The 24580-nt window shown below is 39.3% G+C and overlaps 1 protein-coding gene across 4 annotated transcripts in view; it reads left to right on the forward strand.

Moving 5' to 3' along the window:
- Positions 1-24580, forward strand: part of LPIN2 (lipin 2) — a 121803-nt gene that overhangs the window by 62736 nt on the left and 34487 nt on the right. For 3 of the 4 annotated variants that reach the window (XM_012517969.4, XM_058277491.2, XM_004474400.5), the window contains exons 2-3: positions 11922-12122; positions 20312-20407. In XM_012517969.4, coding sequence (XP_012373423.3) covers positions 11931-12122; positions 20312-20407 — 288 coding nt within the window. In that variant the 5' untranslated portion in view covers positions 11922-11930. Of the gene's footprint in view, positions 1-11921; positions 12123-20311; positions 20418-24580 lie in introns of those variants that run through there. The other variant, XM_071208494.1, reaches the window with a different exon arrangement.

Below are 24580 nucleotides of genomic sequence, written 5' to 3' on the forward strand. Positions count from 1 at the left end.
TGGTTCCTTAAAAAGTTAAATATGCATTTCTACTTGTAAATATATAACCCAAAGAATGGAAAATAGGGGCTCCAACAGATATTTGCACACCAGTGTTAATAGTAGTATTATTCAAATAGCCAAAAGATGGAAACAACCCACGTGTCTATCAACAGAAGAATGGATAAGCAAAATGTGGCATATACCAACAATGGAATATTTTTCAGCCATGAAAAGGACTGTTCTGATACATGGTACGACATGGATGAACGTTGAAAACATTATACTAAGTGAAAGAAGCCAGATATTGTATGATTCCACTTAGGTGAAATCCCTGGAAAAGGCAAATTCATAGAGGCAGAAAGTAGATTTTAGAGGTTACCAGGAGCCGGGAGGAGGAACAATGGGGAAGTTATTTGCTTAATAGGTACATAGTTTCTTTTTGGGATGAAGAAAAACTTTGGAAATGAATGGTGGTGATGTTTGATTAACAGTGAATGTAACTAATGCCACTGAATTGTATGCTTAAAAATGGTTAAAATGACATTTTATATTACATATACAAACACACCACAATAAAAATTTAAAAGAGGGGGGAGGAATAAAGTATAAATTAAAAAAAAAAAAGGAAATGTGAGTTCATATTGAGCCTTCCTGTTTCCAGTCCAACACCATGGGGCTCCTTTTATCCTTCCCTCTAGGAAATTATATTTTTAAAAGTTTTCGGACTTGGGAGCAATGGCTTTTGGTTATTTATCTGCTTAGGCACAATGTGCATTAAAAGACTCTGTGATTTGTTAAGTATTCTTCATTAATGAAAAGTCTCGGTTGAATCATCATCACTTAACCTATGTGGATCAGTCATCATTTCTTATACCAAAAAGAGTTTTTATGTCACTCCTAGCCTTTGTAACTGAGAGAGCTCAGCATCCTAGAAAAAGAAATCACCTATTTTTTGTAGTGGGTGAAAAAGTGGTCCATTTTCACAGCCAGTCTTATAAAATTTGTCAGAGAAATTGAGCACGATTGAAGAAATATTTATTGGTTTAAATTCTGTTGATGAGAAAATGAATCTTCTGGTACTCTGCTGAGTACAAGGAAGATGAAACTATTGTTTCCAGCTGTTTTCCTTGAAGCCTTTGCTCTATAGGATTATAAGATTGGGTATTTTCACCTAGTTAAACTGGCAAATAGAAAATTGATAGCCTGGTTTTTTCTCTTTCACTCTGTTTTCTCTAATCTGTGTGATCATTGTCACAGCTACTTCCTCTGCCTCAGCTGACTTCCCCACTCTTAAACTTCCTTTGACAGACCAACAGTCTCTCTGTACCACAAGCTGCTGTGGCTGCTCAGTGTTCTTCAGAAAGTTAATTTGTTCTCATAGGGGTATTTTTAGATTTACCCATCCTGAGGCAGGTGTTATTCTTAATTGTCACTCACTTAGATTTATGCAGGTTTTCTCTTTAAGGGCTTCCTCATCACCTGGAGAAAAGCCTTGGTTTCTGAATATCTGAGCATCCCTTTAAGAAAGTTGAACTGAGTCTCCACAGTCTTTTATTATTACTGTTTTTTAATGTATGGTTATATATTTCTTCGCCTTCATATGCCTCTTGAATTGCACTATCTCATTCAAGTGGGAAACAACCCCACAAAACACTGTGCGTATTCCTCCCTCCCTTGGCTGATTAGGTCTTGCATCCATTCATTCATTGATTGCATTCTTTGATGATAAAATACTCATGAAGTAGTCAATGGATTGAGAACAAAACTGGTATTGAATTTTAAAGGACTGCCCTGAAAATTATAGGGCCAGTGATGGGTGGAGGGTGAAGGTTTGATGTTTTTGAAGGTGAAATAAATGATGCTTAAAGTCGTTCCTTTACCTGTCCATGCTGAGAAGCTCAAGCAAATAATTGAGAAAAGGTTGGGGCCCAACACTCGAGAGATAAGATATATTGCTGTAGTGGCCGAATGTCCTTTTTTTGAACCTTGCTCAGGCCAAGATAATTTGGTTATCTACTTTGTATGGTGAAATCATCAAAGAGAAGTGAACTCAGTGAGCAGAAATCTGTGCAAACATTCTGTACTTCCTTAATAAAATATGTTGTGGCAGATTCAGAATCTGCATCTATCAAATAGCCTTGACTACTCAGCTTAAGGACAGTTTCTTGTCATCTCATTAAAGAAGAAAAAAAGCCTACATTAAGTAGAAGAACGCTTTCTCTGGGTTACATTTGAGGTATTTTCTTGCTAATTTTACCAGAGTGATTTCAGAGGGCTTTCTGATAGCTTTTTTCTTTAAAAATTTATTTTTATTTCTTTCTCCCTCCCTTTTTGTCTGCTGTCTGTGTCCATTCGCTGTGTTCTTCTGCATCTGCTTGCATTGTCAGGTGGCACTGGGAAACTGCGTCTCTTTTTTGTTGTTATGTCATCTTGCTATGTCAGTTCTCTGTGTGTGTGATGCCACTCCTGGGTGGGCTGCCCTTTTTTCACGTGGGATGGCTCTCCTTGCCAGGCGTACCCATGCAGGGGTACCCATGCGCATGGCAGCACTGTGCATGGGCTAGCTTACCACACGGGTCAGGAGGCCCTGGGTATCGAACCCTGGACCCTCCTTATGGTAGGCAAATGCTCTATAAGTTGAGCCATGTCTGCTTCTCCTGATAGCTTTTTATCAAGTCACAATAAGTGACAGCCTATTTATATTACTCTAAGTCCTTTTATTTGCAAACATCAGAAATGACACTGAATGACCCAAGCAAAGAAATTTATGGCTGGCTCCTCAGTTGAGAGAAATGCTAAAAGGGTAAGAGCCAGGGTTGCTCTGGTGTCTCTGTGGTCAGAGCCAGGAGACCTTTGGCCTTCCCTTCTAGGTGGCTTAGTCGCAACACTTTTTGGTCTCTCTGGCTCAACCTAAACATTTTTAGAAATATCTAAAGATATGCCTTCCTCCACCTGTTAGTCAGCTGACGCCAGGGGCTGGCCAGGCTGCCATGCTGTAGACATGGCTGCTGGAGTCTTACCCTGTATTTTGGGGCCCCTCTGAGAGAGAGAATCATTGTGGGCCAGATAGCCCTCTTTCTACTTTTTGATCCAGCCATTGCATCATGTGTCTGTTCAAACTTCAAAACAGGACTGTTGCGACAGAAAAAGATATAAAAATACCCTCCTTTTCTGTATCCCAAAGGTTGGGTGTTGGGGATATAAATAGGGAAAGGACCCCTAGGGAAGCAGTCTTCCCAGACCAGAATTTTACGAATCAGTCAAGACAGGAGCATTGCCAGTTCTCTTGAGTCCAAGTCTCATAAAATGATCAGCCCATGAATTTGTCCATTAAAATGTCTAAAATTCAAGGTTTGTCACGTTTGGATGAGACATCAGAGGGTGGGGTATATAATTCAGCCTGTTAATAACTTGGTCTTTTCTACGTGCTTACTCAGGATTGGGGGGAGAAAGTTCTTAAAATTGAAATTGGAGGTATTTCCCAAACCCAGTGTCCATCAGAACCATAGGAAACAGGTTATTAAGACCCTTCCTCTAGTTTTTTTTAGAGTAGGTCTGGATTGGGACACAGGAACCTACATTCTTTTTAAAAATGTAGTTAAAGGAATATACATTCTTAACCATGAAAACTTGTTTCTATTCCATACAATGCAAGTACCACTCTGAGAAATCCTGATCTAGAGCGTATCCTTCCCAATTCTCTTCACTTACCAGGGAAACAGAAGTTGGTCACTGTCTGCCTTTAAACAGTGGAAGTGAGGGAATTGCTCTTCTTTAGAGACACAGAGCTCATAATCTATAGTAGAAATCCAAATTCCCCAAAGAACACCTTGTTCCCAGCTGACTCCTCCATATGTCTTCTCTGACGCAAGATAGGCGGTGTCGAAAGACTTGGGGTATTCAGGAAGTTTGCTGGGAGACGCTGGGTTTGAGCTCACAGATTCTGAACGTAGGGGCTGAACAGTCCTAGATATGGAGGAGAGCCCTGCTCCAACAGCCACCCTGCCCTGTGGAGCAGAACACCTACCAAGTTCTTGAGAAGACTTGTGTGCTCCTGTTCTGCATGGTTCTGGGAGTAGTGGCATTTAGATGTGCAGCTGTCAGCGTTGACTCAAGGACGGTGTTAGCTTCAAGGAGCTCAGACGGTCTGCAAGAGCCATCCTTTCGTGGTGCTCTTGGAGAGCCTGTGGAGGTGCTTCTGCTGCTTCCTGTTCCTTATTTATAGGAGGAGAATAAAAGACCTATTATAAAAATCAGAAGAATTTAAATAAATAGATTGACATTCTGCTATGATGGGGAGCATGGAGAAGTAAGGCATTTATTTGAATTTAAATGGCCAACAGCAACCTTTCCCAGGAAGGCTGGGGTTCTCATCAAGGCTTTGCATTTACCATCTGTAGCACTCCTTACTGCTTATCACAGACTGCACCGATTTGTAGTTAGCTGTCTCCTATGTTTAGCTAAGCTATCTCCTTAATTTTTTTGTGATTCCCCATAGCATCAGCTGAGTACACTATAAATGTTTTATAAAATAAGTTAAGCGTCCCCAGCTTCCCAGGATGTGGGCAAACCCGTGGGGTACTTTCACCCCCTACTGTCCCAGGTCCGGCGGTAAACTTGCAGTAGATGCTGCTGTGTATGCCTTTGCTCCCATTCATCACCCCCTTTCTAGGAAGTAAAGTTCTTAGCAAGCTGAGTTGGGTCCTCAAGATCCCCTTTAGGTGACTCTGATCGCCTTTAGGTGACTCTGGGACCCTTGGAGAAAAGCTATAGGACTCAAGTACAAGCCCAGGAGTGTATTTCTGTACTCTTGAATTCAGTGCTCAGATCCCTGGCCCCAAGGGACACCCACTCACCTTGAAAGATGAGTCGCAGATGCTCTGGGTTCTAGTAAATAGTAGTGGAAAATAAATGCCTCTCATCTCATTTCAAAAGTAAAACGAAATTAATTATGCCTTCCTTGCTTAACTGACATTCTCCTCTTGAAGATTAAATGAGGTGTTTAGTAAAGTTCTTGAAAATATTAAGTGATAATCAAATGCCGAATATGATCTTGGGTGACCTGGAGGAGTTTGGTGCAGGAACAGAGGTGTAAAGCTGGAATTTTTAACCAGATAACAGTATGTTGTTTTTCCAGAGTATCCAGGAGTCTGTTCCCTCATGAGCACATTCCTCATATCTGGGAGCAGAAAGTTCAAGGGAGTGGCCATTTTCTTTGATAAAAGCTGTTTAACTCTGCCCACAGGCCACACAGCCCCTCCTCACCTCACATGATGATGCTCCCAGGAACTGCTGTCCCTTAGGGTTAGTGGTAGTGGTGGTAGGAGACGTGGGAGGGTATGGCTTATTCGAACTCTAATAATTTCACGTTTATGTGCCACATAGTATTTGGAAAGCAGCCCACTTGCAGCAAGAAATCTGGGGGATTCGTCAAGGCGTTTTATCACCTGTGCTTGGAGTATTTCTGACACAGGTTGCAGTGCAGGGCACAGGCTCTAGAATCGGGCTTTACCACTTTGGGCACCTCTGAACCTCAGTGTCCTTGTATAAATGGGAATGATGTTAATGTCAGACTTGTGGGTGGTTGTGATGATTGCATGAAGTAAGTAATGGGCAGGTTAGCCCAGCCCTTGGCACGTGACAGATGTGTCGCAACTGTAGTTGTTGGTTAATAGTAGTATACTAACTAGTAGTACTAGCATTGAATAGATTAATGAATATAAGCCTTAAAAAACTTAGGAAATGTATTTTTATTTTAGACATGTGTGGTTTAAAATGCGTTTCTGTATTGGTAATTTGTAAATTATCATTATATTTTAATGGCTGCTTTGTGTCTCTGGCTACTCTTTTCCTTCTCAAAAGTTACTTTAAAAAAAAAAAAAAGATTTCTTTCTTTCTTTCTCTTCCCCCCCCCCCCCCCCCGGTTGTCTGTTCTCTTTGTCCATTTGCTGCATCTTCTTTGTCTGCTTCTGTTGTTGTCAGCAGCATGGGAATCTGCGTTTCTTTTTGTTGCATCATCTTGTTGTGTCAGCTCTCCGTATGTGCGGCGCCATTCCTGGGCAGGCTGCACTTTCTTTCACGTTGGGCAGCTCTCCTTATGGGGTACACTCCTTGCGCGTGGGGCTCCCCTATGCGGGGGACACCCCTGCATGGCACGACACTCCTTGCGCACATCAGCAGTGTGCATGGGCCAGCTGCACACGGGTCAAGGAGGCCCCGGGTTTGAACCGCGGCCCTCCCATGTGGTAGATGGACGCCCTAACCACTGGGCCAAGTCCACCGCCAAAAGTTACTTTTGATTCAACATATTACCCTAAAATAATTTGGGGCAGTTTTTGTTAGGGTGCGGCCTGTGTTTGAATTTATTTATCGATACTTTCCATTTGTAAATCTGTCACATGGTTTAGTGACTTAGTTTCTTTGATGCTCAGAGAAGGGTACTAAGCAGTTCTATAAACTTAGTGGATAATTTACTTTTTTTTTTTTTTTAAAGATTTCTCTCCCCTTCCCCTGCTCCCCCAAGTTGTCTGTTCTCTTTGTCCATTTGCTGCATCTTCTTTGTCTGCTTCTGTTGTTGTCAGCGGCATGGGAATCTGTGTTTCTTTTTGTTGGGTAATCTTGCTGCATCAGTTCTCTGTGTGTGTGTGGCGCCATTCCTGGGCAGGCTGCACTTTCTTTCGCACTGGGCGGCTCTCCTTATGGGGCGCACCCCTTGCACATGGGGCTCCCCTATGCAGGGCACCCCTGCGTGGCACGGCACTCCTTGCACGCAGTCCAGCTCCACATGGGTCAAGGGGGTTCGGGGTTTGAACCACAGACCTTCCCTGTGGTAGACGGATGCCCTATCCATTGGGCTAAATCTGCTTCCTGATAATTTACTCTTAAATGTATCTGTTTAATCCAGGCACTGTAGTGTATGTCCTTTTCTATTTTAAAATATTTGAAAAGGAAAATCTGAAAGTGGGTACTGTTGAATTTCATGCATGAAAGGTGATTTGGTCTATTCAATTTTATGTGTGAAAGATCATCATTTGGCCTGTAATAAGTATTTTAGTTGCTTTATTTGTCTACTGAGTCTTCCCATTTTTAGTTTATTGATCAGAGTTTGGGAACTCCCAACATTTAATCCAGCCCACGGGGCATGTATCTAGACATAAACTCACAGGTTTCTGTTCATAAGCCAGGTTTTATCTGGGCTAATGTGTCTGGTTTTGGATAACCATTAAAAGAAAGATGGAAAGTTCCCCAGTTTGTCATAAAAGTGAAAGTAAGCCCCTGTCATTCCAGATATTTTCAGAAACAAAAATGCTTAGCTCAGAAGAGACAAGACCTAGTTGTGGGTGTACAGTCAACCCTTGTAGTGTAGCAGTGTCATTTAGAAGGGGCTGCTGCATATTCAGCATCATTTCTAGTGGATATCGGATCTAGAGCTGCCTACCAAATAGTATCAACTGAAAGTATCCCCAAACTGAAAATGAGTGTGGCATGTGGTGTTTGAGAAGATACCTAACCTTTCAAAGGCTCAATGTCATCTTCTTTAAAGTAGAAATAAAAATACCTACGTATAAGATGGGTCTGAGATGCATGTGGAAGCTTAAGAATTTGGTGTACATAGTAAGCCCTCAAAAATAAAATAAAAAGCTGCTGCTGTGATTATTAACATTGTCATATTTCAGAGATGTTCCAGAAGGATTGGTATTTATTTTATTTTATTTTAGAAGACTGAGCCAGGTGAGCCCTTTCAGTTCTAAGAATCAATAAAAGCATTTTTATATTTGTATTTATACTTTTGGACCTCAAGATAGGGGTGCTGCTCTATGAAAATCCTTCAGTTTCACGTTTCTCATCTTTATGTCAGTTTAGCTTTCTGCTTATGTATTCTGTCTTTGCTTTTTCTCTGTAGATTTTCATCTATTTCTCTCTGCATCCCTCTGTTTCTACCACTCTCTTTTCCCGATTTAGTTTTTCTTTCTTCCATTTTTCTTTCATCCTTACCTATAAAATATGAATAGTTTACAGTGTATAGTATTGCTATACATTTAAAAAAATGTTTTATTTCAAAAGCTAGCGTCTCTGGCAGGAGTTATGCCCCTGATGTTATATGATATTGTATATTTTCTGCTCCTTGCTTAGAGCTGGACTTTCCCAGGCATTGGCCCGGAACAGGCTGGTGTCAGAGGCTACCTTTCTTCTTGTGTGGATGTTAGGCCTCAAAGCAAGGCCTTTATGGATAACCGGAGATGGCATGAAGACAACTTCAACACGAGAGTTAGGCATACTCACACCTATTAACGTCTGCAGGGGTAAGGAGCCAAGGCCAGTCCAAAGTGACTCAGACCTGACTCCCTGTGCTGCAGTTTCACTCTTACTTAAATATCCAAGTTACTACTTAGCATTTGCTTTGATTATACATTAGTTTTTATACATATGGATGAGCATACATAGCTGGTTATGTAATTGTATGATTAGCATGTTCAGGAAATCACGCTTGCACATACATTGCATGATCAAGAAAGGGGCGGATAATTCCCTGGGTGGGAATTTTACTATGTTAATTAAGCAAGTTGAAGTGAGACAGCAAGGGGCTCCTTCTGCGCAGGTCCGGCCAACTGGTTGAAGCTGGTTTTCATACTTCATTGCTTCAACAGGATATTCTTGACCACCAAAAGCAGAATTTGGCCCAAAGAGATGGTTGCATTTCATTACCTTCTGATTTACATACTATTCTTTTCTTTGTATCCTAGCAACAGGGAGAGAAATAAGTTACTTTCAGGTATTCGGTCATCCTACATCCATCATGGGCATTATTGGGACTGGGCTGGGCATGTGGGCTAGGTTTTCTGGCATGCAGTTCTGCTTCAAGAGGAAGCTGTTTAACATAATCCCTCTTACACGTGATGATCAACTGCTTTTCCTCTAAATGCAACACTGAGGCCTCTGCCTCCAGCCTTACTGGTGTCACCCTCCTTACCAATGTTGCTGTTTGTTGTCCTAGGAGATGGTACATATTTGAGGCACCAGGCCTCCCTTCACTTTTGTTTTTGTGGCCTTCATAATATAGCAGAATTGTTTATATTTGCTAAGAGAAAACCAGGCATTTGACAGCCTGTATTTTTCTACATTTAGCACCCAGCGTTTACACAATAGTTTTTCTTGTACACCAGCACGTCTCTTGACCATGGTAATTAAAATCATCTTGTATAGATGTAGTTGTACTTAATTATGGATTTTATACTCTAGTTGATGTAAGCTTGTTGCATATTTATGCTTTCAGTTTCAAGAAAAGGACTCTATAATTTGTTACAATTTTAAAGAAAAATTCTTGTAACAATTCAATTTAAATTTGCTGTCATAAGCTAAGCAGGAATACAAAAATTGACTACTAGGATAATGTTTAATTAACTTACGTGTCGTGATAGGAAAAAGTCTGTCATGAACATATATTACTTACAGAATATGAAAATTCTGATGGACGGTTTTAAGTTGCCAGGAAATACTACCTGGTAAAACTGAGTGAAATGGTGAACTATATTGTTTCTGTAGACATTCTTAACATATAAAAATTGTACACTGTAATTCCAGAAAGAAGAGGTAGAAAAATGTTTTTTCATTTTTCCTGTAAATTGCTGCAGTGTTCTTTTATGTTATAAAATTTAATGAGATATTCAGACAGAGATTGAGTACACAAAAAGATATTCAACGTCATTAGCCATTAGGGAAATGCAAATTAAAACCACAGTTACCTCCTATCAAAATTACTAAAAAAAAATTGTGACACACCAAATGCTGGCAAGGATGTGGAGAAACTGGATCACTCATATGTTGCTGAAAATGGTACAGCCCCCTTGGAAACAGATTGACACTGTCTTAAAAAAAAGAAAAAAATTAAACATGTGCCTCCCATACTACACTGCAGTTGTACTCCTGGGCATTTATCCCAGAAAAAATGGAAACTTATGTTCATGCAAAAACCTATCCTTTGATGTTTCTAGCAGCTTTACTGATAATCGCCAAAAACTGGAAACAGCTCATCTGCCCCTTCAGCAGATGAATTATTAAGCTGTGGTATATCCTTCCATGGAACACTACTCCAAAATACATTGGAACAAACTGCTGGTGCAACAACCTGGATGAAGTTCCAGGGAATTCCACCAAATGAAAAAGCCACAGAGTGTTTGATTCTATTTATAAAATTTTCTTGTAATGGCAAAATTATAGAAATGGAGAATAGATTAGTGGTTGCCAAGGATTAAGAAAAGGATGTTGTTTGAAGGGATGTGGGTGTGACTGTATCCGAGGCACCCTGTGGTGATAGAACCCTTCTCCATCTATTGTGATGTTACTAAGTGGGGGGAACTGGAAAAGGGAATACATGAAATTTCTCTGTATTGTTTCTTACATACTGCATGTAAATCTATAATTATCTTAAAAGTTTAAGAAAATTTAATGAGATGTTATGTGAACTGTTCTGATGAAACACTTTTCTTCCCACTTTTTTTTTTTTTTTTTTAAATTGAGATACTTCACTACCAAGCCTTACTTTTTATTTGGTAGAAAACCTGTGGCCACTAGTAACCTTATGGATCTTTGACGCTTTTGACCTCCTATGAGGCTTGGATTGCTGGAACTTTTTCATAGATTCTTTATCTGTATTTTTAAAGATCTCTATATTTCCCCATCATCATAAAATGGCTTTTAGCCATATATTTGATAGTGTATTTCTAACTGTTCATAATGTTAGTTTTTTTTCTTCACAAATGAGTACTTGGATGATTGCACATTGAAACATTGAACATCCAGTGTAACCAAAGGTTTGTGGCCTAATGATTTTCATCTTTGTCTCAGTTTTATATTTAGCCACTTATTTTTATGGGATAAAGGCAAAACAAAATATTTAATCTCACAGATGAAGCACTGCTGTACAAATGTAACATTTTCAAAATAAACTATTGGTTGGCAGGTGGGATCCTCATATGATAGCTTAAAGTCTAGGGGTGTTGATGTCTAAATAAAGGAATGAAATTTGGTGGTGTGTTTGATCATTGTAAATGAAATTTGACAGTCTTAGAACTACAGGGGGACTTTTAAAAAATTGGTTGAAGAGTTTGGGGGGAAGGGGAGCAGGAGACTTCCTCCTGGCCCTCACAGCATACCACATGGTGGGTGCCCTTAACTGTGGGCAGATAGAGCCAGCCCTAGCTTCAGCACATGGGTGTTGGGTCACAGAGAGAGCAGGAGGCATTTCTGTGAGAAGCCTTTCTTCCCTGCAACATGGTCGGATAAGCTCACCTCTTTGCCTCTTTCTGAACTTTTTGGAACATGAATATACGTTCCATTGAATTGTGTCAAAGCACTGAAGAAACTTTCCAAAGAAATAGTATGATAATTGGGTTAGACCCAAGCTTCTCACAAGACTTTGTTTATTCAATCTGGCATGTATATGAACCTTAATAGTACTGAAGAGAACCCAGCCTTCATTTGCTACATAGCTTCTGTTGGAAGATGAATTTCAAGTTTCTCCTGGGGGTGACATTTGTTCTGCTTTAGCTGCTGTGGCCAGAGTGGATGAAATACTGGTTGTTGGTAGGAGGGCAGTGGTGTGGGGAATTTGAAGGTTCTCTGCAGGTTGTGAACTTTGGAGGGAAACCCCTAAAGGCAGGCAACCCTGTCTGTGATGGCAGGAAGGGCAGTTGTGCCTGTCTCAGACCCTGGCTGGGACCGCCTCTCAGGAAGGACAATCTGGGATTGTCTATGTGTGAAAATGTGTAAAAACCATGGCAGCTTGAGAGTTTAGGTTCAAAGTTAGCAAAGTGAATAGCAGTATGAAATTGGGCATACAAATGAGTGGTATATTTTTTAGTCACTGCTGTTATTTCTTTGTCATGTCATTACAGTCGCATATTTGATGTTAACATCGAATTCATTTTTGTCTTTCATAGTCTCAAACCATGAATTATGTAGGCCAGCTGGCTGGGCAGGTGATTGTCACTGTGAAGGAACTCTACAAGGGCATCAACCAAGCCACCTTGTCGGGGTGCATCGATGTCATTGTGGTGCGGCAGCAGGATGGCACCTATCAGTGTTCACCTTTTCATGTCCGCTTTGGGAAGCTGGGGGTCCTGAGATCTAAGGAGAAAGTGGTAAGTGCAGTGTACTGCCTGTTCTTGGGTGGTGGCAGGTTTGACAGTCTCAGTGAGGGAAGAGTCAGGGAGTGCTGGGCTGTTTCCTTTCTGAAAACCTGTATGATGGTGAAGATGGGATATGAGAAGTCAACCTAAAGTTTTGGTTTTGAACCCAAACTACAGGAATTCTCTCCAAGAGAAAAAAAAGACTGAAGATAATTTTGATTATCGCTATATTACAACTGAGAAGATCAAAATAGTAAATGGGGCCATTTGATAAATTTAGAAGGAAAAATGTTCCTTTAGTTTATACTATACTTTAAAATATTTAGGATAATCCTTCCATACTAATTGTGACTAGAATAGACTGATGTAATCAAGAGTACATTAGATTTGTTAATTAATTGATGCCTCATTTTATTTGTTTTGATAGGGCTAGAAACTCTCACATGTAATCTAAATTTTGTTATTGATACCAAGGCTTGTCCCCAGACCTGACTCTGAAATACTAAGCCACAGGCCATAGGCTGGTTGGTTTCATTTGTTTTAGAAAAGATTCTTTCAGAAAGCAGGTATGTGTGTGGTTTTTCTTATATCCTCTTCCCTTTAGGTTATGGAGCAATTGGAAGGTTTCTCAGTTTATTGAGTTCAGTTAAGTTAGAAAACTGAGCTAGGATTTTAAAACTTTGCAAGTACATAGTATTTTCTTTTCTACTCTTGCCTCACAGTATCTATTTGAATAATATAGGGAGATTGTGTCAAGATATTAAAGCACAGTAAGAGAGCCATGTAATTTTCTGTTGTAGATCCAAAAGGGTGTGTTAGAGGACCATTGGCCTAAGTTGAAAACATGAACAAAATTTCAGCTTTTTGTTATTTCACATAGCAGATCTCATTCTTAAAATAGAAATTTCTCTCTACTTTAATTAAACTTGTTATTTTGAAAGTGAAAGGAGAGGTTTGTGGTTTCACAAAACTAGTTATTCTTTTTTTTCCCCCCTCAGACAAAGCATAATCTCATTTCTAGGAGGTTTTTACAAAATTAGTTTCCAACTGGAGAGCCTTGTTTTGGGGGAGGCAGGGTTGTGCAGTCTGGCCTCTGTTGAGAGCTCTACTGAACCACAGAGTTAGCTTTGGAAACCAAAAGCAGTTGCAATTTGCTTATTGTCTTAGAAACTTTCTATTGCAAAACAGTGTCATTTGCCACAATTTAGCTTCTCTAGGTGTCCCCCCCCCCCCTTTCTGGTACTTTCAGACAGTCTGTTTTAGGGGAATCAGTAGGCTATTTGCACTAAAATTTCCCATTAGGTTTTCTGGGAACTAGTCATAAAACTCTTTATAAGGCATTATTTCTTGGTTGTGATCTACATTTTAGAACAGCATATTGGATAGGTCTTCTGGCCTTTCAAAATGGAAACTGCAAGGTGATATATATATTTAAGTGCTTCTGCATCTGTAAATGGTGACTGAACAGATAAGATTCCTTTTTTGGCATACAGATGCATCTGATTTAAAAACTAATAGCGCTTCTGTACAAGGCTGTACAAATCAGTATGTTAAATATCTTGTCAAAACCCTTAAATTTTTAGTAAGAGTTCATCCATGAGACATAGGAAAATGGAAAATTTCTTCTTTCCCACTACCTCCCTAGTTTTCCTAGAAACCCAAAGGGCTTGCTTTGGAGGAAATTTGACTGTTTAGTTTACCAAAACACAACTTTAAACTGAAACCCTGATTTCTTTGAAATATCCTGGCAATTTTGCATAAACTATTTTTCTTACTTTGGTTTGGCTTAGAGAAAGATTATTAACTGTGATCCCAGATTTTCATATATGGTGGACCTAGAAAGTGAATTTGACGATCATAACCACATTAGAACCACTCAGAGGGATTTGGTATGCTATTTTTTCCACTGCCATTAGTATGCTTTTGTTGGGTACTACACTTAATATAATAAATTTGGTAACTCGGGAGTTTAGTTTCAGAAGATAAGCCTGCACTTGATATTTTTAAATATGAATTTTGTTGATTTGACACAAAACTGATGATTTGATTACTTATCTTAGATAAATAACTAAATCTGCTAGTAAAGACTTTTTCCATCACAGATGATAAAACCCCACCTCACTCTGGCTTAAGCTAAGAAGGAATGTTTGGGCTTGAGTAACTAAAGTCCAGGGACATTTGATTTAGGCAGGGTTGTATTTAGAGGCTTTAAGGGTATTGTCAGAAGTCTCCTCCTCCCCAGCTCTGCTTCCCTTTTTATTGGTTCTCTCTAATTCAAGATGATGCCCATACTTCAGGGCTCATTTCCCATTCACTTAGCAACCCCACGGAAAGAACCTCTTCCTACAGGAGTACTAATGTTTAGACTTCCTGTCAGATGTGCATCACATAATCATCTCAGGAACCAGTCACTGTATCTGGGGGAGGAATATATTGATTGGCCCAGCTTGGACATCAGGCCCTACCCCTGCTCCATGGAGCCATACCTGTAATGCGTGGTTCGATGTAAAGGATGAATACAGGGAAACGGACTTGGCCCAGTGGTTAGGGCGTCCGTCTACCCATGGGAGTCTGCGGTTCAAACCCTGGGCCTCCTTGATCCGTGTGGAGCTGGCCCATGCGCAGTGCTGATGGGCGCAAGGAGTGCCGTGCCACGCAGGGATGTCCCCCGGGTAGGGGAGCCCCATGTGCAACAAGTGCGCCCCATAAGGAGAGCCGCCCAGTGCGAAAGAATGGCGCTGCCCACACTTCCCTTGCGGCTGACGACAACAGAAGTGGACAAAGAAACAAGACGCAGCAAATAGACACAGAGAACGGACAACCGGGGGAGGGGGGAATTAAATAAATAAATAAATAAACCTTTTTTTTTAAAAAAAAGGATGAATACATCCCCAACAAGACATGGGAGATGTTCTCACCTGAAGAATGGCAGGCCAAAACCAGTGTCCACTATGTCCAGGATTTCTCAGGATAAATCAGTTGTTATTTCAACATCTCAACCATGTATGCTGAGCAAGATTAAGCTACAGTGTAGGAAGTATGACCATATGGGATTGAGTGGTTGTTTTAGATAGAAGTTTACTTGAATTTAATGCATCAAAATGAGTGCCCTTCTCTTTAAACAAGTCACTTTGGGAAGCATTTATTCCAGCTTGGTGCTATCTCTTGAAATATTTTTGGACTAGTTTTCCTTTGTTGCCTAAAGAGTTTATGGCTTAATCTTTTTTTAAGTATCCTCAATATTAGCACAATTTTATGTTAGATTAATTTTGGGAAGAATTAAACTCCTTTCAAAGTGAAGTCAAAATAAATATTCATATTGAAAAAGTTGTATTTGGTTCCTAAAAGATATGATTATAAGATAAAGGGCTAATTTTCCTAAAATGGTTTATAAATAGACTCTGAAATTACATCCTGAAGACACATGATGCCCTTTTTCCACTTACATTAGATAAAAGGATACTCACCAAAGATGAAAAATCTGAAGGATCATATTAGTTTGACCCTATTATGTTTTTTTATTAAAGATACATTTAAGTATTTCATTTTCATTGTTTAATTTGACCTAAACAAAGAGTTGATAAAACAGATCAACAAACAAAAATGATTATTTTAATTACTTTATTTGTCCAACTTCTAGTTGAATATATGTAATTAATTTAGTCATCTGGTGAAACCTAAACTTTGGGATTATGGAGCTAATTTTGTTTTTCCCTACCTCCTTGCCTGTAGCCAAGGGGAAAAAGTTTTCTTACTTTCTAAATTCTCACTTAACTTTTTAAGTTAGAAAATAGTTTTCCTTCCTGTGTTTGTGGAACTAGTGCTATTGTTGCATATGCTTGAGAAATTTTATGACTGTAGATCTTTGATGACTTCTGTTTATTGTGAAAAAAAGTTTTAAAAACTTACCTGACAGTGTGTTTTTCCTTAGCCCAGGAATTTATTGCAGTACTTGGTTTTAGAAGAGTTGGAGGTTTCATGTCTCAGTAATATAATGCATTAAATAGGCTGACTAGAAAATGAGTTAGGGTTAATGTTTGTCCTATGGAAATGGATTTATTCCACTTTTTCTTTAAAAAAATAAAAGAAAATGAGGGTGTTTGAAAAATAAGTGTTTTGATAAAATAGGTCAACTAAAATGTTTTTGTTTTTGTTTTTGTTTTTTTTTAAATGTGGTGATACTCATTCCTTCTGGCTCAGAGAAGGCAGAGCTGCCTGAACTCTAGTACTCATCCTCTGGTCTGAAGGGATAATTGGCCTTCACTTGGCAAAATCTAGCTGACTGCAGTTTGTTTCCCCCCAAGGGCCATGTGAACACATTTAGATTAAAGACTGTTCTGTTTCCCATCTGTGTATCTCCTGAGCAGTTGAAAAATTTATCCATAAGAGTTTTGAAAAGTTAATGTTCATTTATTATTGTAATGTGTTATTTATGCACAACTTACAGATAAACAACAGCATTATTTTGAAAGTGATACGGTATTTAATATTATATACAAACAGTACTTGCTTTGCTACAGTAGTACGTACTATAAAAATGACAATGTAAGCGGCAAGAAACTATGCAAAGCAAATGTAATAATCGGTTTTAAATTTCTTACTGTCGGTTATAAATGTGTAAGGAAAATTTAAAAAATAGTAAAACTAGTATTTATTTGTATCCTGCCATTTAAAAGATTAGAAACCTTGAGAATGAAAGTGTCCTCAAGACTTAGAAGGCTAGAGTAAAAAAAGATGATATGGTATTGGTAAAAGAATAGACAAAAAGATTAGGGGAACAGAATTACAGAAGCCAGAAATAGTCACATAAATATAGTCAAGTGATCTCTGACAAAGGAGCAAAAAGCATTTTAATGGAAAACAGATAGTCTTTTTAACAAATGATGCTGTAATAACCGGACATCCACATGTTTAAAAAAAAGAATCTAGGGTTCTCAACACACGCTTTACATCTTTCATAAAAATCAGTTCAAAATGGATCTAGGCCTAAATGTAAAATCCATAACTATTAAGAATATCACGTAGGAGAATATCTAGGTGACCTTGGAGTTGGTGATGCCTTCTTAGAAACAACCCCAAGAGCACAAGCCATGAAAGAAAAAAGTGGTAAATTGGACTTCATTAAGATTAAAAACTTTTGCCTGTGAAAAGCACTCTTAAGGGAATGAAGGACAAGCCAGAAACTGGAAGAATATATTTGCAAAATCCATATCTGGCAAAGAACTTGTGTCCAAAATATGCAAAAAACTCTTAAAACTTAGCAATAAGCAAATATCTCAATTTAGAAATAAGTAAAAAAAAAAACCCTTAACATACACTTCAGCAAAGAAGATAGATGGCAAATAAGCATATAAAAAGATGTTCAACATCATGTGTCATTAGGGAATTGCAAATTAAAACAGCAGGGAGGTACCATTACATTTCTATTCAAATGGCTGAAATTCAACACACAGACACTGCCAAATGTTGATATGGATGTGTGGAACAAGAGAGCTCCCATCCATTGCCGGTGTAGCCACTTTAGAAGACATTTTGGCAGTTTCTTACAGAGCTAAACATAGGTTTACCATATGTAGCAGATTGGTATTATTTATGAATTCGAAAAAAGAAGGATTCTGTTTGTAAACTGGTCTGTTCCTCTCGGTGTGAGTCCCTTTGATTGTATTAGATTGACTTGAGATGTGTTTGATTAAATTTTGTTAAGATTAGGGCTTTGATTTGACCACATCAATAGGGCGTAACTCAGATTGAGTCCCTGCTCCCTTGGTGGGGTGATGTAAATGGACGTTCAGTCAAGAAGACACAGGAAGAGAGAGAGAGCTCTTTAGACATGGAATTGGAGAGAACTTTGATCCTTTGGCCACAAGAAGAGAGGTGAGCCATTCGTCTGTTAGTTTGCAACTGAGAAGCCAAGAAAGCCTGGAAATAAACAAGCCCTATGCCTGCCTGTAGCTGAGAAAGAGGAAGCCTTAACTCTCGCAGAGATCAGCAACTATCTTCCTTCAACATGTGGCAACTGACTTTGGTGAGGAAGCATCCTTGAGTTGGACTCTTAAGGACTTATTTTACCCCAAATAAATACTCTCATAAAAGCCAACAGATTTGTGGTACTTTGTATCAGCACCCCTTTGACTGACACACCATATGACCTAACAGTTACACCCCTAGGTATTTACTCAAAAGACTTGAAAACTTAGGTCTACACAATGTTTCTAGAAGCTGTATTCATAATTGACAAAAATTAGAAGCGATCAAGATACCCTTCAGTAGGTGAAAAAAATAAACTTTGGCACATCCATACAATAGGATTTTATTCAGCAATAAAAAGAAATGAGGTGGCGGACTTGGCCCAGTGGTTGGGCATCTGTTTGCCACATGGGAGGTCCACGGTTCAAACCCCAGGCCTCCTTGACCCTTGTGCAGCAGGCCCATGTGCAGTGCTGATGCGCACAAGGAGTGCCCTGCTATGCAAGGGTGTGCCCGCGCAGGGGAGCCCCACACGCAAGGAGTACGCCCCATAAGGAGAACCGCCCAGCGCGAAAGAAAGTGCAGCCTGCCCAGGAATGGCGCTGCACACACAGAGAGCTGACAGAGCAAGATGATGCAACAGAAAGAACACAGATTCCTGTGCTGCTGATAACAACAGAAGTGTACAAAGAAGATGCAGCAAATGGACACAGAGAACAGACAACCAGGGTGGGGGGGGAGGGGAGAGAAATAAATAAATAAATCTTAAAAAAAAAACAAAAGAGCTTTCAAGACATGAAAAAACATGGAGGAGCCTTAAATACATATTGCTAAGTGAAAGAAGCCATTTGAAAAGCCTAGATAATGTATGTTTCCAACTATATGACATTATGAAAAAGGTGGAACTATAAAAGACAGTGAAAATATCAGTGGTTGCTGTGGGTTGTAGGGGTGCAAGGTGGAGGAAAGGGATGCATAGATGGAGATCAGTGCATTTTTAGGACAGTGAAACTATTTTGTATGATCCCATAGTGGTGGATACATGGCACTGAGCATTTGTCAGAACCCATAGAACTGTGCAGTACAAAGCATGAGCCCTCGTATAAACTATGGACTGTAGTTAATGATGCATCAGTATTGGTTCATCAGTTGTAACAAATACAATGCATATTATGAACATTTTGTTAATAATAGAAGAATTTTTGTATGTGTGTGTGTAGGGGGCATGGTATACGGGAACTCCGTACTTTTTTGTGCGATTTTTCCAGAAACCTAAAATTGCTCTAAAAAAAAAAAAAAAAAAAAAAAGATAATTACAGCCCAGCAGTGGGGGGGGGGGGGGGGGGCGCGACGACAATGACTTTTCAAGAGTAATTTGAATGGTACTTGGACAGTTTGGATGTGTTCCCAATATTTCATTTCATGGAGCTTTCATTGTTGTGAAATATCGGAGAGTTATTATAATGTGAAATTTTTGCCTGAGTCACTTCCTCAGGGCCATCTTCATCCTTTCCATCACAACCACATTCCACGGATAACCCCAACTTCCAAATACCTGTGGCTGCAGCTCTAGTCTCTCAAATGGTGGCGAGACCACTGTTCCCACCGTCAGCTATTTCTTCTCTATTTCTGTTTACATTCCACTCTCATTTTACTTCAGCACTATCACTTCTAGTTTCTTTATTGCACTTTGACTCGTTTGTTAATTTCTCTTCTGGTTATTCCTTTTTATAAGATGTTTCATGAATTTACCACTGGGAGATAAGGAGGCAACATGACTGCTGTGTTTGTGTGAACTGAAAAATAGGTGCACAGTAACATTGAAGAAGGGACATGTATGATCACTGATTATTTACACAGTGATTTGTGGACAGAAAAGCTGGCAGTGAAATTTGTAATATCATTTAGTTATAGTTAATACACTGGGATAACCGAAATTTGGCATTTTTGTTGACAATGAAATTTTTCCTAATTTTTGAAAGCTGGGAAATTAAAAAATGTTTACATATTATAAAAATAGATTTTAAAATATGCTTTCTTTGAAACCCTGGTTATTTTTCCCCCAAAATTTTGTTTGTTAAGGTGTGGAATGTGCAGCTAGTAGCAAGGTCGCTCTGTGTCTTTAGCTCTAGGGAACTTTGATACAGAATTTGACTTGGGAACCCAGAAGCCAAACTGAGTTTAGATCGAATGAAGGACCTTCATGCTAAGTCATGCTCTCTTTCTCCCTTTAGATCGATATAGAAATCAATGGTGATGCTGTGGATCTTCACATGAAATTGGGTGACAATGGAGAAGCTTTCTTTGTGGAGGAGGCTGAAGAGGAATATGTAAGTTCTAGTGAGTCTCATCCATTTAACACATATTTGGCTTGCAGTACATGACCCCAAACAGAAATGTTCTGTCGCAGTCATGGCTGGTTATACAAATGATTGCAGCTAGTTAGACAAATTTTGAAGAGGTAAGCTGTCAGAAAGGAGTTAGAGGGACAGGGAACTCTAATCAACACCGAGTTTCAGGGTATGCCCAGCATCCTGAAGGGCTTTGGAGTTGCTCTCACTGGACGGGAAGGCACTTCTTTTCTCTCACTTTAATGTGCTTTCTTATTTAGTGTTTGTTATAGTTCATAGCCTGACTGACTACTTTCGGTTCTGCCTGTGTAATCAAGGTATATCTCTTTAGGGTGTGTGTGTTTGTAGGCATCTGACCTTTAAACTTGGAAAACATGTTTACCATTTTGGTTAGGGACATTACAAAACCTAACCTTGAATGGTCACTAGTCATGTCAGTTAATTTATTAAGATTGTAAGAGATTTAAATCATTTGCTTTGTACCCTTTTATAGATGATTATTGCATGTTCAGCTGATTTCTGCAAGAGAGTATAATTTGTTGTGCCCATCCTCTGCCTACTCCCCCTCCCCCAACTCCTGTGTATGTACCATTTGAATGGTGGTAAACCGTTATTGAATTAATGTGAACTTTTTTAAAAAAAATTTTTAATTATTGGAAGGCATTGTATCTTTATACATAAAGCTAGGGTTCTTCACAAGGGATCTGGGAGCTTGAATTGAAATTTTAAAAAAAGACAACATTACTCTTATGGGGACTTGGTGTGGGTGTGATATATTTATTAAATAATACACAATGTAGTGAGGACTTAGTAAGGAGTCCATGGTTTTCACCTGACGGTAAAGGGGTCCATGGAACAAGAAAGGTTAAGAACCCCGGTTATAAAGAATAAAATCTCAGATGGCAGAAATAAACTTCTTCAAGTTATTAAGGATACAAGATTACTTTTTTTTAATTCTGAAGATGAATTGCCAGTTTGGTGTTATAAATTCACAAAATGTAAACAATAGTAGAAAAACTACTGATAACTTGATAACTATGCTTAGCAAGATCAACTGGGAGATTGTTGATTTTCTAGCCTTTTTTCTCTTATATGACCAAATTGACCAGATTTTCTTTAGTATAATGTGCTTCTCTTTAAAATAAAATATTTTGTTAATTCATCCAGCAGACATTTGAGTTACTGTTCCATGCCACATACTGTGACTAAAACATGGCTCCCATAGGAATTCACAGCTTAGAGGGGGATAAAAATTACCAAAAAAACCCAAATGCCTTCCTTTTATTGATTTCTCTCAAACTTTTCTCATTTAATTATATGACATCAACATCTCTTTCAAATGAATAGTTCTAGATCTAGTTCTAGATCTGTCTCTATCCTTTTAAATTACTATTCCATGGTATGGACATACCACAATATTTAACTGTTCTCCTATGGATAGACATTCAGGTTATTTCCATTTTGGGCCCCTATAAACAGTGCCCTTATTCATATTTCTTTATGTTCCCTATGTTCTTGTCTGTGTGTCCTGTCCCCCCCCCCCACCTCCCCACTCCATAGGATACTCTTGAAAAGAGGTTGCTAAGTACCTTGCTTTGAATAATTTGTAGGTACGCAGACTGCTTTACAAAGACATTAAAATTCCTTTGGTCCTGCTATTCAAACTTTGACTCTCAAGTGTATAGTATAAAAGTAATTGTAATTATAAGTGCAATCCCAATTTCTAACTACCACTATTCTAGAAAAATCTTAAATATTTGGTATTCTAGTTTATTATAAATATATCCATGCTGGGCCATAATATTTTTAAAAAATTTTTTATTTTTAAAGAAGCTTTAGATTACATAAATGTTACATTAAAAATATCCATATACCTTATCCTCTCCCTTCCCCACTGTCCCACATTAACAGTATCTCTCATTACTATGGTACATATTTAACAATTGATGAACACATATTGAAGCATTGCTACTAACCATGGACTATAGATTACATTATAGTTTACACTTTGTACTGCACATTTTTATAGGTTTTGGAAAAATGTGTAATGGCTTGTATTCGTCATTGCAGTGTCATGCGGGACAATTCCAGTGTCCCAAAAATGCCCCATATTACACTTATTCTTCCCTCTTCCTCCCCTCAGAACCTCCGGTGGCCCCTGCCTTAATATCGATGATAAAATTCTTAACACTGCTAGAAGAAAATAAGTCGACTTTAGTCCAGAGTTCCATTCCACCCTTGTGTTTGTTCATTCCTCAGTGTTGAGGATTTGGAGATGGTGATGCCCACTCTGTTTCTGGTTAAGAAGGGGCTTAGATCCTATAGGGTAGATAGATGGCTAGAACTGTCTTGCTTGCAGTTGTAGATACTCTCTCTTTTTTGGGATGGGTGTTGTCCATCATCTCTTCGTTAGTTGTCCTGGAAAGTCTAATGAACTGGAGAGTAGGTGTTGCAGTTCTGCTGAGATTCAAGCTCATTTGGCACATGAACAGACCAAAGATTTAAGTCTCTGGGACATATATTTAACAAGTATAGTGCTAATTATAGATTCAAATAAAAGGGGCAGAAGAACTATGTATAGGGAAATTATAAATGAGTCTAACTCTGTTACAGTGGGGAATATATATTTCAAAGTAAGGCCCACTGACGGAGCCGAATTCCTGAGATATCTGCCCTGCCTATAGTGTCTAGATGTCTCTAGATCCCTCGGGAGCACTACTGTTTGAGGCACCTTTTACTGTGGCAGTCAATGAGATACTGCTGAGATGGGCATAAGTGTAACCTGTGGAAGGACCTCCCGACTCCCTTTGAAGTCTCTTAGCCATAAAAACTCATTTGTATTTAATATTTCCCCCTTTTGGTCAAGGTCTTTTTCCAGATGCATCACTAATTGGCACTTGGTAATAATCCCTCCATGCTGGGGAGGCTCAACCCCAGGAGTCATGTCCCACACTGGGGGAGGGGTATAGTGGGTTTATATGCTGAGTTTGGCTTAGAGATAGGCCACATTTGAGCAACAAGGAGGCTTTCAGGAGGTAACTCTTAGGCAGTATGTAATACTAGGCTAAGTTGCAATTTCACAAGAAAAGATTCATAAGTACAACTATATCAATATCAAGGGCCTGGTTGTAATGATCTGTCCTCCTTCATTAGGTGTTGCCCTTATACTCAGGGGATTCTTGCCACTCTGTTAGAGAATGTAGCAAAACTCCCAGCATGGAAATTCAGTATTCTTTTGGTTATTGTGTGGGTCTCCACCCACCAAGACAACGCCCCATGACCACTTGGACATACTCATATGCTGTAGAAGCATGCCCCAGGTACACACTCCGTCACCAACACCTGGCACCAGTGATCCTCCCCTGCCATAGTTGTGACCCTTCTGTGATCCAAAACCTCCCGAGAAACAAAACCAAAAAATAAAAACAGGAAAGTAATAATAAAAAATAACAAAATACAAAAATAAATTTCTTTCATTGTGTCTTCAGTACCATAAGATTTGTTATCTTTTATGTACAGTGACAGTTTCTCTCCCATATTCTTCCCCTGTGTCTTATTTTTTCCTCTTTATCTTAAAAAAACTCTAGGTTACAGAGATGTCATATAGAAAATATAGGGGATTCCCATATACCCAGCCCTTTCCGCTGAGCCATAAGCTTTTAATTCAGAAGAAATAAGCAGTAGAACCCAGGCTAGAAATAGGGAACATAACCAGAGACAGAACTGTTTTCAAGGAATACAAGTAAACTTTATTTATAACATAGCTATTTGAATTGAAAGGCCCTACAGGTCAGAGCAGCTCACAGCCCATTATCTGGGTGCTTCCCTAGGAGAATCAAACCAAGGGAATGCAGAATCTCTAGCATCAGAGTTGCTCTGTAAGTGTATATTGCTGGTGAATGCAAATTTTACTTAGGTAAACAAAACTTCCACTTTAGGGTAACATATTTACCAAAACCAAGTGCAAAAGCTTAATGAGGGAAGCGGACTTGGCCCAGTGGTTAGGGTGTCTGTCTACCACATGCGAGGTCCGCGGTTCAAACCCTCGGCCTCCTTAACCCATGTGGAGCTGGCCAATGTGCAGTGCTGATGGGTGCAAGGAGTGCTGTGCCATACAGGGGTGTCCCCGTGTAGGGGAGCCCCATGCGCAAG

This window comes from Dasypus novemcinctus, chromosome 16 (genome assembly GCF_030445035.2).
Source record: "Dasypus novemcinctus isolate mDasNov1 chromosome 16, mDasNov1.1.hap2, whole genome shotgun sequence".
In the NCBI taxonomy this organism is placed as follows: Eukaryota; Metazoa; Chordata; class Mammalia; order Cingulata; family Dasypodidae; genus Dasypus; species Dasypus novemcinctus.